Raw genomic sequence first — 12,781 nt, 5'->3', positions numbered from 1 at the left:
TGTGCCCTGCGCTGCTGCCCTAAAACACTGGGCCTTCGCTCACATCGCCAGAGACTTGACGCCGGCCTGCCGACGAGCAGCTGAGGCGAGCAGACGGGCATCTCCCGAGTTCATACTAGGTAAGACCTAATTTACTCGACCTTAGATGGCTTGCATACAGATCTCACGAGACATGGCCGATTCGAATGTGATGTCAGCAAAGTCTCGCCGCATCATGTTAATCGAGAACCTTTGTGCGCACCCACGCATACAACAACTGCCCACTTCTTCACACCTCAATGCATAACGTATATGTCGCGTGTGTGTTGCGAGACGGACCCTCACACAAAAAAGCAGCACACGCGTCCATGTCCACCGATGGGCGGGCCAGAAGCTCCCTCGGCGTTGCTTGGCCGCAGGACTCGGCACGGATAGGGGAGCAGTCCGGGCGGTTGACTGACTGCCTGAGAAAGTTGATTCGAGCGTGTCCCCCTTGAACAACCGAGCGATTCTTCATTCACCTGCCACTGCGGACCTTTCCGCCCTTCCAGCGCAGCCTGCCCGCCCAAGCGGCAAAGCGCCGCACCTCGTCCTCCGCCAGCAGCCGCTCGACCGTGTAGTAGTCTCGCGCCAGGTCCTCGTGGCCGCGGAAGTGGTGCACGAAGCGGTGGCACGCGCCGCACAGCCAGGCCACGTTCTGCAGGTCCTCCCTGCGGTGCCAGCCGCGCTTGATGGCCTTTTCGTGCACGAAGCGCGGGATCAGGTGATGATACGACAGCGGGATCCAGGTCCGTCCGCAGAGCTCGCACGCCTCCGTCCGCGTCGCCTGCGTCGCTGGCGGCGCCGTCGTCACCGCCCCGAGGTACGCCGTCAGCACGGGCGCCAGGAACGCCTCCGCCGACGAGGGCAGCGGCGAGTCGGCCGTTGCGTCCGCCGCTACGAGGCCGTACGTGACGAGTGTCTCGGGGATGGGCGGCGCCAGGTCCAGCACGGCCGCCACGCTCTCCGCCGTCAGCGGCAGCGCGAACTGCGCCTGCAGCGCCTCCGACTCGCGCCAGGACCGGTGGTCTGCTTCCCTCAGGTCCTCCGGGAGGCTGTCGAAGATGCTGCTCGTCAAGTAGTCGATGAATTCGGCCAGCTCCTCGGCGGCCTCTTGTTGCGGGTCGGCGTCCGGGTCGGCGTCCGGGCGAGACGGCGGGTCCGGGGAGCGGACCCGGGCCGCCTGGACATCATCCCTCCCCGCCGGTGCTGCCTTGCGAGCCCGCGCCGGCCTCGCTCGCCTCCGCTGCTTCCTTGAACCGGCGCCAGAGCCCTGACCGGCGGCCTGCGCCCGCAACAGCGTCGTCGAGAAACAGTCGCGGAAGACGGCGTAGTTGGGACTCTCTTCCTCGGATATCGACGCCATGGCGCCTGGGCGAGCTGCGGATGGGCGGAAGCTGGGGGGTTTGACGTGATGGATCGGTTGCGATTGGTGACCCAGTCCGGGGACGGGAGCGTCAATGCGTGTGGGGGTTTCTGGCTTGCGGGCGGGCAGGCAATTGGAGGAGCAGAATGGATAAGTTACGGTAGTCCGCTATGGAATCATGCGTGCCAGCGAGGGCGCACGTACGTAATTGATATGCACCCTTGCCGTCTCGGCTGCGACCAGATCGCCAAGCTATTTAACTGCCGTCCATCAACAGCTGCAGAAACTCGAGGAAACAGGTCGAGCGTCTGTACCCACCGTAATATTGTTTCCTGTCCGGGCTTCCACGCGGGTCAACATCACAAGATCCCAGCACCTAACTTGCACCCGAAGTAAGTACGAAGTACCTTAGGTGCTGGTACAGGATATAGGCACCATTTGGTGTCTGTGGCGGGACTGACTCACACCCCGCTTGCCAGCCAGTCACTCCGTGGTCCCGACCGCACAGGGGGCGCAGCTCATTGCGAATGATGAATGATGGCACGCACCGCCATCGCATTCGACCTGTACGGCACCCTCTTGTCCACCGAATCCATCGCGCAACACCTCGCGCGTCTGTATGGAGATGAGCAGGCAAAAGTCATCGCCGCACAGGCGAGGCGCTATCAGCTGGAATACACGTGGCGCATCAACAGCATGGGTGAGCCTCACGCCGGGCCGGCAGATGAATCTCTGCTTTCTGCTTACACCGTGTCGTACGCCACCAAGGCATGTATTGCTCATTCAGCGACCTGACGAGGTGGTCATTCCGACAAGCTACCGCAGACGCCCGTGCCCAGCTCACACCGGAGCAGGAAGTGCAGATCATGGACGCGTACAACGGCCTCGACACCTTCCCCGATGTCGACCAAGCACTCACCATGCTTGCCGAGATGCCATCCCTGGACCCGTACGTCTTCTCCAACGGCACCGTCTCCATGGTAACTTCGTCCCTCCAGACATCCCCTTCGCTGGCGCGCGCGAGCCACGTATTACCGTCGACCAAGGTTGTCAGCGTCGACTCGCTCAAAGTCTTCAAGCCGGACCCTCGCACATATCAGCACATGGCCAAGGCAAGCGGCTTTGAGGGACAGCTAGGCAGTGTCTGGCTCGTGAGCTCGAACCCTTTTGATGTCGCAGGGGCGGTGGCGGCCGGGCTCAAAGCCGCGTGGGTCGATCGGGCAGGTGGCGGGTGGGTGGATGGGCTGGGCGGCGCCATGGGGATCAAACCCACGGTAATAGTCAAGGGCGTGGACGAGGCGGTCGAGCATATTTCGCGTCGTTCTGGTTGATCCCCCCCGGCCCAGAACTTGTTCAAGGCACAATGGGCGAGACGATGTACTTCGATGGGTGATAGGTCGACCTCTACACAACCGAGTTATACGGGGTTAGCTGTGCTGTCCCGCAGGAACAAAGGCGGGCAGAGTAGCGGACTCAACTGGGATGACTACCATAGTAAGCCCTTTGACTTACTTCGTAGGCATGTGTGATAAGCTTTCTGACAGCATAAGGGGACAAGGGGAATAACAGGGAATAGGGCGGGACAAGCCCTGGGCACGAACTAGGGATCGGCGGGCTATATGAAACTAGGCACGTTGTTTGGAGCCTTGTCGTCTGGTATGTTCACCCTGCCATGTAACCAAGCTTTGGCCTGGTCTTGGCTTCCGGGCTGTGGCGCGAGCGAGCTTTGCGGTCCCTCAAACGAACTCAACCACCCCCCTCGCTGGCCGGGGGGACCCTGACCATGTAGTGGAGGCCGTACTGCCGCGCGATACACCGCCAACAAGTTTGGTGAGATGAAAAGACCTTGTCCCTCGCGGATGAAATAGCCGATGAGAGAATACAATGTCAGCCTCGGGCCAGGCCAGTTCATACCTTTGCGACTTACTACCCCAATTTAGAAACCTGCAGTGCGAGCTTATCGAGCAATTCAGCACCTAGTCGCCCTGGGTGGCATCTACTGTCGGCGCGTCGCAGGGCGTCATGCCCATCGGATTCGATCCGGGATCGTTCTATCGTCCATGGCCCCGTCGGTCAGGATATAGCTGCCTGAGGAGGGACGCCTATGTACACTTGAGCCGCCTGGTGACTTCTGGAGTGCCGACGAAACGCACAATAATCACAGTCATTTCAACTGTGTCGTTCGTTCACTTCCTCAGCTCCATGCTCTATGGCATAGGCAGCCCGGAGAGCTTCGAGACGGCGGCCTGTGGCACGCTCGGTCGCCTCCCGACTTATGGCGTTTGCGAGGTTCGGGTTCAAGAGGGCGGTAAATTGGTACAAGGGTTTGTTGAGGTATTATCGAGTGAAGGTAGCCGTAGCCCTCTGAAGTGCAGCGACAGACCTTGACTTTGTGTCCTGGTATCTGCCCATGTATTCGTCAGAAGACGCCAACGAGATCGGGCCCGGGATGGCTGCGGTTCCCCGGCAAACATCGTGTGCGATCCTATGTGGAGGCTTTTGTTGTTCGGGAGCGTCTGGGCAATGGGGGATATCAGCGGGAGCGAAGCCGCTGCGTACCAATGGTGAGGTGATTCGAGGCAACAATGGGGAGACCATACTTACCAGCGCCGATGCATGTCCTTGATCCATGGCGAAAGCCAAGCAGTGTGCATATCAGAAGCACGGTTCCCTTGAGGCTAGAACAGCCCAAGGTCCCCAGTGCAGCAATTCCATCTGAGCTCGTCGGCGACAGGCCATGCTGATCAGATTGGCGCGTTGGGCAGCTGCGAGCCTCGGTGTACTGTAAGATTCGCGTTTCACATGCTGTGAGCTGGACGGAGCCGCTGATAAATATAGGCGTCAAAAGTCAAATCCGTCTCGCGACAAAAGGCGCCGAGGGACATCGGGCCTGCAGTGTTGACATCTCCGTGGGCTCGGCGATGCTGCATGGCCCGGCAGTTCGACACGGCGGTCGTTGCCCTCCACTTCGGTTGTCGGCGACGGGCTAGGGGCCCCTGGCAGTGGCCTTCAGCGCTGCGGCCCCTTGATGAGCCCTCCAGGCAGCGAGTGGCGGCTGGGCGACCGTGGAACCCACTCCCGTCTTCTTGGGGAAAATTATGACGACGCCTGGGCAGCGAACCTCACTCCGCACTCGCCAATGCGACGCCCTCTTCGCAGACACCACCACGTCGACGCTGCATCGATCCCAACGGCGACCCCGAACCCTGCATCGATACGCAGTGAGCAACTGCTGAGCTGACAAACCGCTGCACACAAGGAACCGGAGGGCGAGAGCCGACCGGCTGTCGGGAGCAAACAGTCATGCCTCAGGTAGAGGAAAGCGATGCCAGATCGAGCAGGCGGCGCGACGCTGATGGGGCTGGCCACGACACGAAGGAACCCCGCCACCGCCGTGACGACGATGACGAAGACCGAAGGGAGAGCCGGAAACCCTCAGACCGCGAACGGGGGAGAGTACGCAACAGGCGCCGCTCGCGCTCGCCGGAGGATTCCGTCAGGTCCCGCCGACGACCCAGGAGCTCGGACAGACACCGCCAGCGCAGCCGCGAGGGCGCGCGTGACAGAAGCAGGGAGCGCGGCGAAAGGAGGAGGCGATCTCGAGATGACAAACACTCGAGACGGTCGAGGCGGGCTGCAGATGACGGAGACTCTGATCTGCCAAAGGACCACAAAAGTCTGGTGAAGCACCGTGGGCCGCTGCCCTCGCAAGACGCGTCCTTCGCCATCGATCGCGGCGAAGAGCCCGAGAAGCCCAAGGAAAAGCCCAATTACGGCGCTACGGGCGCGCTGGCGGCCATGTCCAACTCGGTGGCACAGGCGGACGGCACGTCCATCACCCTCAAGTACCACGAGCCCGCAGAGGCACGGAAGCCCCCACCAAAAGACCAGTGGAAGCTCTACATATTCAAGGGCAGCGACATTGTCGACACGGTGGAGCTAGGCCACAAAAGCTGCTGGCTCGTGGGGCGGGACGCTGCGGTCGTTGACCTGCTCGCCCAGCATCCAAGCATCAGCAAGCAGCACGCCGTCGTGCAGTTCCGGTACACGGAGAAGAGGAACGAGTTTGGCGACCGCATCGGCAAGGTGAAGCCGTACCTTCTGGATCTCGAGAGCGCCAATGGCACGGCGCTCAACGATAGCCAGATTCCCGATAGCCGGTACCTGGAGCTCCGAGACAAGGACATGATCCGGTTCGGCGACAGCACCCGCGAGTACGTCCTCATGCTGGCCCCCAAGGAATAGAGTTTGCTGGCGGCGGGAAATACCGCCTCATAGGAGTCGAATCGCATGATGAGGCGTTTTTGGTGCTACGACATTCCTTCTAGAAGAGCTCAGCGACTTTTGGCGTGCGACGATACACCGACACTCGCGCCAGAGCAGTCTTGTGAAGACACGAGTCGGCTGTGAACCAGCTTTCTCAAACTCCAGCGCTTTATGAAGGTCAATCTGATGAGATATTGCTCCGATTCAACGACTGCAGTGCGACACGTATCTCCGAGCGCTCGCGGCTCCCAGTTCCTGGAAACATATGGCATTTCAGGAGACCAAGAGCCCTTTCAGAGTCTTGGGGTGGAGGCCGGCAACGCCGAAGGTCCCAATGAGGTGCTCGCATGGCTCATTGAAGAGGGCAGGTCGCTGTCCTGGGTAGTCGCCGCTAGCACGACCGCCAAGTCCCTCGTCGGTATGGCCAACAGTACGCGGCACATGAGAACATCGGGTAGCAGCGTTGCAACGCAATTGTCACACCTGCAGGCAGCAATAACGCCAAGTCGTCGGGGCCGTCTTTCATAAGCCCTCAGGTTCTCTACAATGGTAATCGAGCGCCTGCAACGCCATCTCAAACAGCTCCTGCCCGATACTCTGTCACTTCATCCGTGGAGATGCAGCCATTTCTAGCCACAAAGAAGAGTCGGTGCCAACTAGACCGAACACGAGGCTCATGTTGACCCGTCTCAGGATCGAATGACAGCCGAAACCCCTAAAAATCCTCTGCGGCCAAATGTGATGTCGATGCTGCCCCAACCAGTCTCACATGTCCCACGCCCAGCGATGTCGAGACGGCAAATTGGCCGGCGATTATTCCGGTAGCTGCCTTGTCCGTACGTCTCATCCCAACACCCTTGCCAGGGCTTCTTCTGGTAGCAGGTGGATTTGCGGAGGGGTTACACCCAACGCTCGAGGGTGTTCACGGCTAGCCGCCAGCGACAGGCTGTTGACCAACCATCTGCGCGTGTTGCGGCGTGATTGACGTGAAGTTGGTGTCGCACGCAGCCTTACCGTATTCACGCGACGTCTCGATGATGACGACGCTAGCAGTGGCCCATCCGGATCGGTACGGATGGGAAGTTACCGCACTACGACCGTGAAGCTTCAGGCCCTGCAACCCCAAACGCAAAAGCCTACCTCGCCAAAGAGCCAATCATCTCCACGCGGCTCTCGTCCGGGTTCCTGGTGCGTGGCGACTGACACCCCCGGGTGCCGTCCGTATTCGTCCCGCAGCCATCAAGCAGCCAATGACGAGGCTGGCACGCGAAGACGCCCGAGTCTACGCCAGGACTTATACGACCCCTTCGGTGGGCGTGACTTCGACCGCAGAGGCTCATGTTCATGTGTCGAGGCAGACTGTGCTTTTCGAGGCTAGGGCGTGGCTGCACAGCCCACCCGCCAGCATCGGCTCGTGGCTCCCCGTGCGCCACCTCGGTGTGAACATAGCGAGGGGGCGGACATGCGACTCTTGCCCTTTCTGCTCAATGAAGACCGAGAAGTCCATCTCCACGGGCCGGCTATCGCTAGTTGTAGCCCTTTGTCTGGTCCACTTGCGTTTGTCTCATCGAAGGAGGGCGGAGCCGGCCATACGTACGCGATGCCGCAGGGTGCCATCGACCGCTCTACGACTCCGGCTGTCGTTGACGGCATTCCTCTGCGCACTCCTCCTCCTGCCTCGACACTAGTCCTGGGGCGCGCAAGTCGCGCGGCCACCTGGTTCAAACCGGTTTGCGGATGTCATGCTTGCCCCAGCCCATATGCCAGGCTCTGCGTGTGACGACCGTTTCCCCCAGCTCGGTGTGCGGTTGCGAATCCGACCCTGCTCTGCTGTGCCACACCCATGTGATTGTCTCTATCGAGGCCCTGGTTGACGGTTGCCGAGTTCACACCGGAGATGTCTGCTTCGGTGTAATGATGAGCGACGAGTTTTGCCTTTGTTCATTGTATAAAACATCGAACGTCTTCCTGCAACTTTGATCACAAAATCAAGATCACAAATCAACAAGCCACAACTGTCAAGCAAGACAAGGATACAACCTGATCCTCATCAATCAATCTGTTCTTACGCCTCGTTCGTGAAGCTCTCCCTCTGTTCGACAAATATCATCATGGTTTGTACCCCTTTACCGCGGTGAAGTCTTTGTGCCTAACAAACTTCTACCAGGCCGCCATTAATCGGTCCGTCTCACGGTATGAGACCACCGCCGTATACACTCACCCTGACGCCAAGGTCGACATAGTCCTCGTGCACGGCTTGAATGGCTGCCCCGACAAAACGTGGACATCCAAGGACGGAGTCTTCTGGCCCGTGGACCTCCTGCCAGCGTCGCTCAAGGGCTTGCAAGCCAACATCCTCGTGTACGGGTACAACGCAGACGTATATTCTCGGCGCAACGACCGCAGCGCGAGCGACAACTTCATTCATCAGCACGCCCAGACACTCGTCACGAGTCTGACATTGTTCCGCAAGAGTGAGGGCACCTTTAGAAACCCCATCATCTGGGTGTGCCACAGCCTGGGTGGCATCCTAGTGAAGCGCGCTCTGCTCTACTCGAATGACGTTCGAAGCTCCCACCATGAGGATTATCGGTCCATCTACGTCTCGACCTTTGGCCTCATGTTTCTTGGTACGCCTCACACTGGATCCGACATGGCGACATGGGGTCTCGTGCTGCAGGGCATGTCCGACGCCATCATGCCCAAGAAATTCTTTGAGTCCGAATCGGTGCTGCTGAAAACTCTCAAGAAGGACAACGAGACACTGTCCAACATCAACAACCATTTCTTGGACATTTATCAGCGCTTTAGGATCCACATGGCGCACGAGAACCATAAGACGGACATCAAGGGCACCAAGTACGCGATCCCCCAAGCCTGCCTTTTCGCTTCGCTCAAGCTAACCCTAGTTCAGGATGCTCGTCGTCGATGCCAACTCGGCCAGTCCACAGCTCCCCGGCGTCACGTACTACGGCGTCGAGGCGACGCACGCGCAGATGTGCAAGTTCTCGGGCCCCAACGCCCCCGGCTACCGCGCGCTGTCGACAGACATCCGACAATGGGTCATGGACGCGCCGGCGCTCATCGACGTGCGGTGGCAGGTGGAGGAGCAGGAGCGCGCGACGCGCATGAGGCACGAGATCCACGAGAGAATGTCCCCATTTGTGAGTCAGCTCATGGCTGTGGCCGGTGCTGCTGACGCCGGGCGCTGCCCTTCACCAATCACCCTCGGCCCCGGCGGCATGCAGTATCAGCACCAGCACCCGTTTGCCGGTCAGATCCAGATTCTGATAGGGTGATTTTGCTTTTCTTCAATAAAGATGTCGCCATGTCCATCGCCCGCGCCGTACGCGGCCGTTGCCGCGCCACGCAGGGCGTGCGCGAACCTGTCGGCCCTGCCCGTCACGCCCCCTCCTTCGACGACGCTGGCGGTCGGGCGCCGAGGGGCGACGGCCATGCCGAGGGCGCTCCTTCCAACGAATTACGACGAGCAAGCGATGTGGCGTGCGGACGCAGCCGCTGCGCAGAGCGAGATGAAAACTTTTTATGAGCTTACTAGATGAGCAAAGAAGCGACGGCGCAAGGGGGGCATTGGGTCACCACAAGATCGCCTGGTTATGGTATGGCGTTGGGGCGATTCTATTATTCCGTTACAAGATGTCTGCCTGCAAAGGCCAAAGGTAGTCTACTACGTATTATGACACACGCATTTCAGAATTCGGGTCTTGTTTGCGTTCCATTGCATGAACCTGCCTGTCGCCCCCCTTGCCAGCCGGGAATCCATTCCTGTAGTGACAAAGGAAGGCAACGCTGCAAGACGACTTTGGCGAATGTGTGCGACGCACCTTGCGAGGCAGTGCAATCGGAGAAGAAGGAAGAGAAGATATTAAGTGGTAATGCCTGAGGGACGGCCTCAAACGCCAAGTCACCGACCGAGAGCGTCTCCGTCCTCCCACAGTCCCGTACATACGTACAATGTGTGTATGCCGCGCGGCTCATGCGCAGCATGGATCTAGAACTGCACGATTCATGACCCCATATGCATGTCGTGCTTGCGACGGCTGCTGCGGCTGCGCCGGCCCGCCCCGCCAAGTTCAGGGGCGCAGAGCCGGGACCTGGGAGCGGGACAGCGGGAAGCGGGAAGCGGGAGCGGGAGTCTGGGGACGACGGCGACGAGATGCTGTCGGGTGGGAGGGAGGCGGGGCTTGAACCACCGCCAGATGGTCGCGTGACGATGGTGGGTTTTTGAGTTTTTGTGGAGGTGGATGCGGCGTGCAGGAGAGGGAAGGGGACATGAACATAGCACGGTGCGCGGGAGGGGCACGGCAGTTGGGAGCTCGCTCGCGGGTTGGATTGGGAGAACGCCATGATTGCGGAGGGTTATTATGTGCGGCCGGGTAGGTTGGTTGCATATTGAATGCGCGAAAGTGAGTGCGTGGACCAGAGGGAAGGGAGGAGAGGATTGATTTGTTTGTAGCTGGGAGGGACTGACTGTTCGACACCGTTGTTGGGATCGCTTACCCAGGAGCGGTAGCTTTGGGGGTCCTGGAATTCGAATCTTTTTATTTTTATTTTATTTATCCTCTTGTTTGAATGTCAGAGGCCTGCGGCAGACACATCTGCATCTGGCAACAATGGAGCCAGCTGCGGTCACAACTTCACAAGATACGTTTTTCAGGGCCCAAATCATGTTGGAAGCCATTCGCAAATTCGACAATTTGCAACACCATCTTCGCATTTGACGCGATACCTTGGAGGTCACACGCTCAACTGTGCTCCCCACGGGTCGAGCCATGGCTATATCGTAGTTTGCATCGTTCCTCTGAGTTTATTCCCCGTGAGATTATGAAGGCGCTTATCCTGCGGGCTCGTCGGGCTGGACCAGGCAAGATCCATATCGGTGATGGACTCGCGATGTACAAGTATCTCACAAGGGCCCTATATGACGATCTTGATATGACCGAACAGGCTCCCCACCTGCAAGCTCCATGCATCCATCATCTCGTCTCCATTGGCCACGCAGCCGCAACGACGTCACGTCAAGTCAAGCGCAGAAGCGCTTACGCTGCGCCCCGAGCAGTCAGGCACGCGCCCTTCGGACAGGGCCCTCCAAGTTACCACCGTAAGTGCTTAGTACTCATTTGTGTGCCCCCCGCCTAGAAACGCCACCGCCCTGGAGAGGCTGGTGGTGGTGGTTGCGCCGCCGACGCGAATTTGTACCCCAATTCCAGCCCGCGCCCGAATAGGAAATTGAGGATGCTCCCCAGAGGCCATGACCAGGTGTCGCATTGGACACAGTCGTCGCCAAGCTTGTCTGCCGCTGGCAAAAGGACCTCTCGGTTAGAGCCACAGGGCCGGCTGCATGATGATGAAATACTAGTGGTTCGAGAGGCGCACTTCAACAACGTTAGCCAAGTTGTGACTTATATAGAGGCTGACGAGTTCGCGCCACGCCGATATTTGGAGCCTCACTGCCGGGCGCTTGTGTATTGCCGTCGAACAAGCCTGGCGCAACCCAGGAACACATTGTCATCTCTCCAAAACCTTGAATCAGCATGTCTAGGCGGCTCACGCGGCTCACCGCCGCCCTTCTCGCCGTGCTCGTCACGCCCGCGGCAGCATATGCCTCCAATGGCATGACCGTCGCCGACCTCGCAGTGCGGGCCGACGACACTGTCTGGCGCGATGCCATTGTTCATCTCAACGCGACCAATGCGACTTCCGTCCCAGGCTACAACATCAGCGCCCCGTACTCCAAATATCCGCAGCGTACGCCGGACTGGGAGCTTGCCATCAGCGTCACGGCCGATATCCCTACCACAGAGCCGGCAGGCAAGTTCTTCACCGGCACGGCCATCAACTGGACTCCGGCTCTCGAGCTGAGAAGGAACGGGACGGTGCGCGGGGACAAGTCATGGACCGTGTGCATGGGCGTGTACAAAGGCGCCAAGTTGCGGACCGACAAGGTGCAAGTTGACTCGACGTGCGACGGAATCCTGCCCGACAAGTGCGTCAAGGAGCTCCAACAACAAGCAAGTGGCAACAGCGTGTGCAGCAGAACTGCATCCCTGCCAAGCGAATGCGTCGATGAGATGGGCAAAGGAGATATCCAAGGTTACTCAGTTGGTAAGTGGAACCTATCGTCGCCGTGCGTTAGCGTCATGTCGCACGTTGGCTCACAGCTCTGCAGATGCGTCATTTGGGCCGGAGACGAACAGGTCGTCAGTAGGATTTTACTACAGCTCGGAAAAGGAGGGGCACGATAAAGGAAACACCACGGCCTATGACGACGCAATCCGGCAGGTATGGGTCGTCATGACCGGTTTCGCCAGCAACACGACAGACTCCCGTCGCAACTCGCCCAGGCAGGAAACCGACGCGCAGGGGTCGCTGAGATGCATTCGCGCCCAAAAGTTCAAGGACGGGAGTCGCAGTTACGATAGTGCGGCGTCGGGTCGGCAGCTGGGCTTTGCATCGTGGGCCACGGCGGTCCTCGTTCCTACATGTATTGCAATTCTCTTGTGAGTCTTGAATTTGATTCTTTTCTGCCCTGAAGCAATGGGAATTGAGTGCTCCATTCGTGTCAATCACTGCATCGGAATAGGATCGATCGTCCTCCACGACTCCACGCACCACGAGGCGAAACACTCACGATGCCACCGTCTGAGCGTTTGATGGAGCAAACTGTGGGCACGTTCTTGACAGCTCACCCCACTCATGACTACATGACATTTCTGGCAGTGTCGAGACAGCCTCCTTGACCATTCTTGGTGAACCTCGTCGAGACGCCTTTGGAGTCCCGACAAGTGACGATCAAGGCCACTTCTCGGTTGCCGTGCCGCTACCCCAAAGTGTTTAAGACATTTCAGGCGGCCAAATAGATGCCTGTGCGGCGTATGAGATGTCGAGATGCGCGGATACAGCTCGTCTGCGTGTCTCAATGCAAATAAAGCCACCGTGCAAGAGCTGCGCGTCTCACTGAGGCAAGATGCAACATCGAAAGCGTCCGTACGAGGCCAGGTGAGAGCTCGCTGCCTGATGGTCTTCCAGGAGTCTAGAACGAGTCGCATCCGGAGTCGACGGTACTACGAAGCCAGTTGACCGCTTGGACTATCCGCATCCATGGTGACA

The 12,781-nt window shown here is 59.1% G+C and overlaps 6 protein-coding genes across 7 annotated transcripts; 5 read left to right on the top strand and 1 right to left on the bottom strand.

Moving 5' to 3' along the window:
- Positions 1 to 496: 496 nt before the first annotated feature.
- On the bottom strand, positions 497 to 1,384 carry JDV02_004005 (uncharacterized protein; the record flags this gene model as incomplete). The annotated part of the gene is made up of 1 exon (XM_047985184.1): positions 497 to 1,384. One exon carries the CDS (start codon positions 1,382 to 1,384, stop codon positions 497 to 499), a length of 888 nt encoding a protein of 295 aa, XP_047841161.1.
- Positions 1,385 to 1,701: 317 nt separating this feature from the next.
- JDV02_004004 ((S)-2-haloacid dehalogenase) lies at positions 1,702 to 2,979 on the top strand. Of its 2 annotated transcripts, none has more exons than XM_047985182.1 (3): positions 1,702 to 1,776; positions 1,864 to 2,878; positions 2,935 to 2,979. In XM_047985182.1, exon 2 carries the CDS (start codon positions 2,155 to 2,157, stop codon positions 2,713 to 2,715), a length of 561 nt encoding a protein of 186 aa, XP_047841159.1. In that variant the 5' UTR covers positions 1,702 to 1,776; positions 1,864 to 2,154; the 3' UTR covers positions 2,716 to 2,878; positions 2,935 to 2,979. The 2 variants fall into 2 exon arrangements, with proteins under 2 accessions (XP_047841159.1, XP_047841160.1); XM_047985183.1 differs by having other exon boundaries at positions 1,702 to 2,084; positions 2,153 to 2,878.
- Positions 2,980 to 4,687: 1,708 nt separating this feature from the next.
- On the top strand, positions 4,688 to 5,629 carry JDV02_004003 (uncharacterized protein; the record flags this gene model as incomplete). Its single annotated transcript, XM_047985181.1, has 1 exon — positions 4,688 to 5,629. One exon carries the CDS (start codon positions 4,688 to 4,690, stop codon positions 5,627 to 5,629), a length of 942 nt encoding a protein of 313 aa, XP_047841158.1.
- Positions 5,630 to 5,821: 192 nt separating this feature from the next.
- Positions 5,822 to 6,178, top strand: JDV02_004002 (uncharacterized protein; the record flags this gene model as incomplete). The annotated part of the gene is made up of 1 exon (XM_047985180.1): positions 5,822 to 6,178. The coding sequence occupies one exon, from the start codon at positions 5,822 to 5,824 to the stop codon at positions 6,176 to 6,178; it is 357 nt and encodes a 118-aa protein (XP_047841157.1).
- Positions 6,179 to 7,761: 1,583 nt separating this feature from the next.
- JDV02_004001 (uncharacterized protein) lies at positions 7,762 to 9,213 on the top strand (the record flags this gene model as incomplete). The annotated part of the gene is made up of 4 exons (XM_047985179.1): positions 7,762 to 7,764; positions 7,818 to 8,509; positions 8,565 to 8,814; positions 8,971 to 9,213. 4 exons carry the CDS (start codon positions 7,762 to 7,764, stop codon positions 9,211 to 9,213), a joined length of 1,188 nt encoding a protein of 395 aa, XP_047841156.1.
- Positions 9,214 to 11,131: 1,918 nt separating this feature from the next.
- Positions 11,132 to 12,175, top strand: JDV02_004000 (uncharacterized protein; the record flags this gene model as incomplete). The annotated part of the gene is made up of 2 exons (XM_047985178.1): positions 11,132 to 11,776; positions 11,841 to 12,175. The coding sequence occupies exons 1-2, from the start codon at positions 11,206 to 11,208 to the stop codon at positions 12,173 to 12,175; spliced, it is 906 nt and encodes a 301-aa protein (XP_047841155.1). The 5' UTR covers positions 11,132 to 11,205.
- Between the last annotated feature and the right edge of the window lie 606 nt (positions 12,176 to 12,781).

This window comes from Purpureocillium takamizusanense, chromosome 3 (assembly GCF_022605165.1).
Source record: "Purpureocillium takamizusanense chromosome 3, complete sequence".
NCBI lineage: Eukaryota > Fungi > Ascomycota > Sordariomycetes > Hypocreales > Ophiocordycipitaceae > Purpureocillium > Purpureocillium takamizusanense.
Note: the sequence above shows the minus strand (reverse complement) of the source record. Positions and strands in the feature narration are given on the sequence as shown.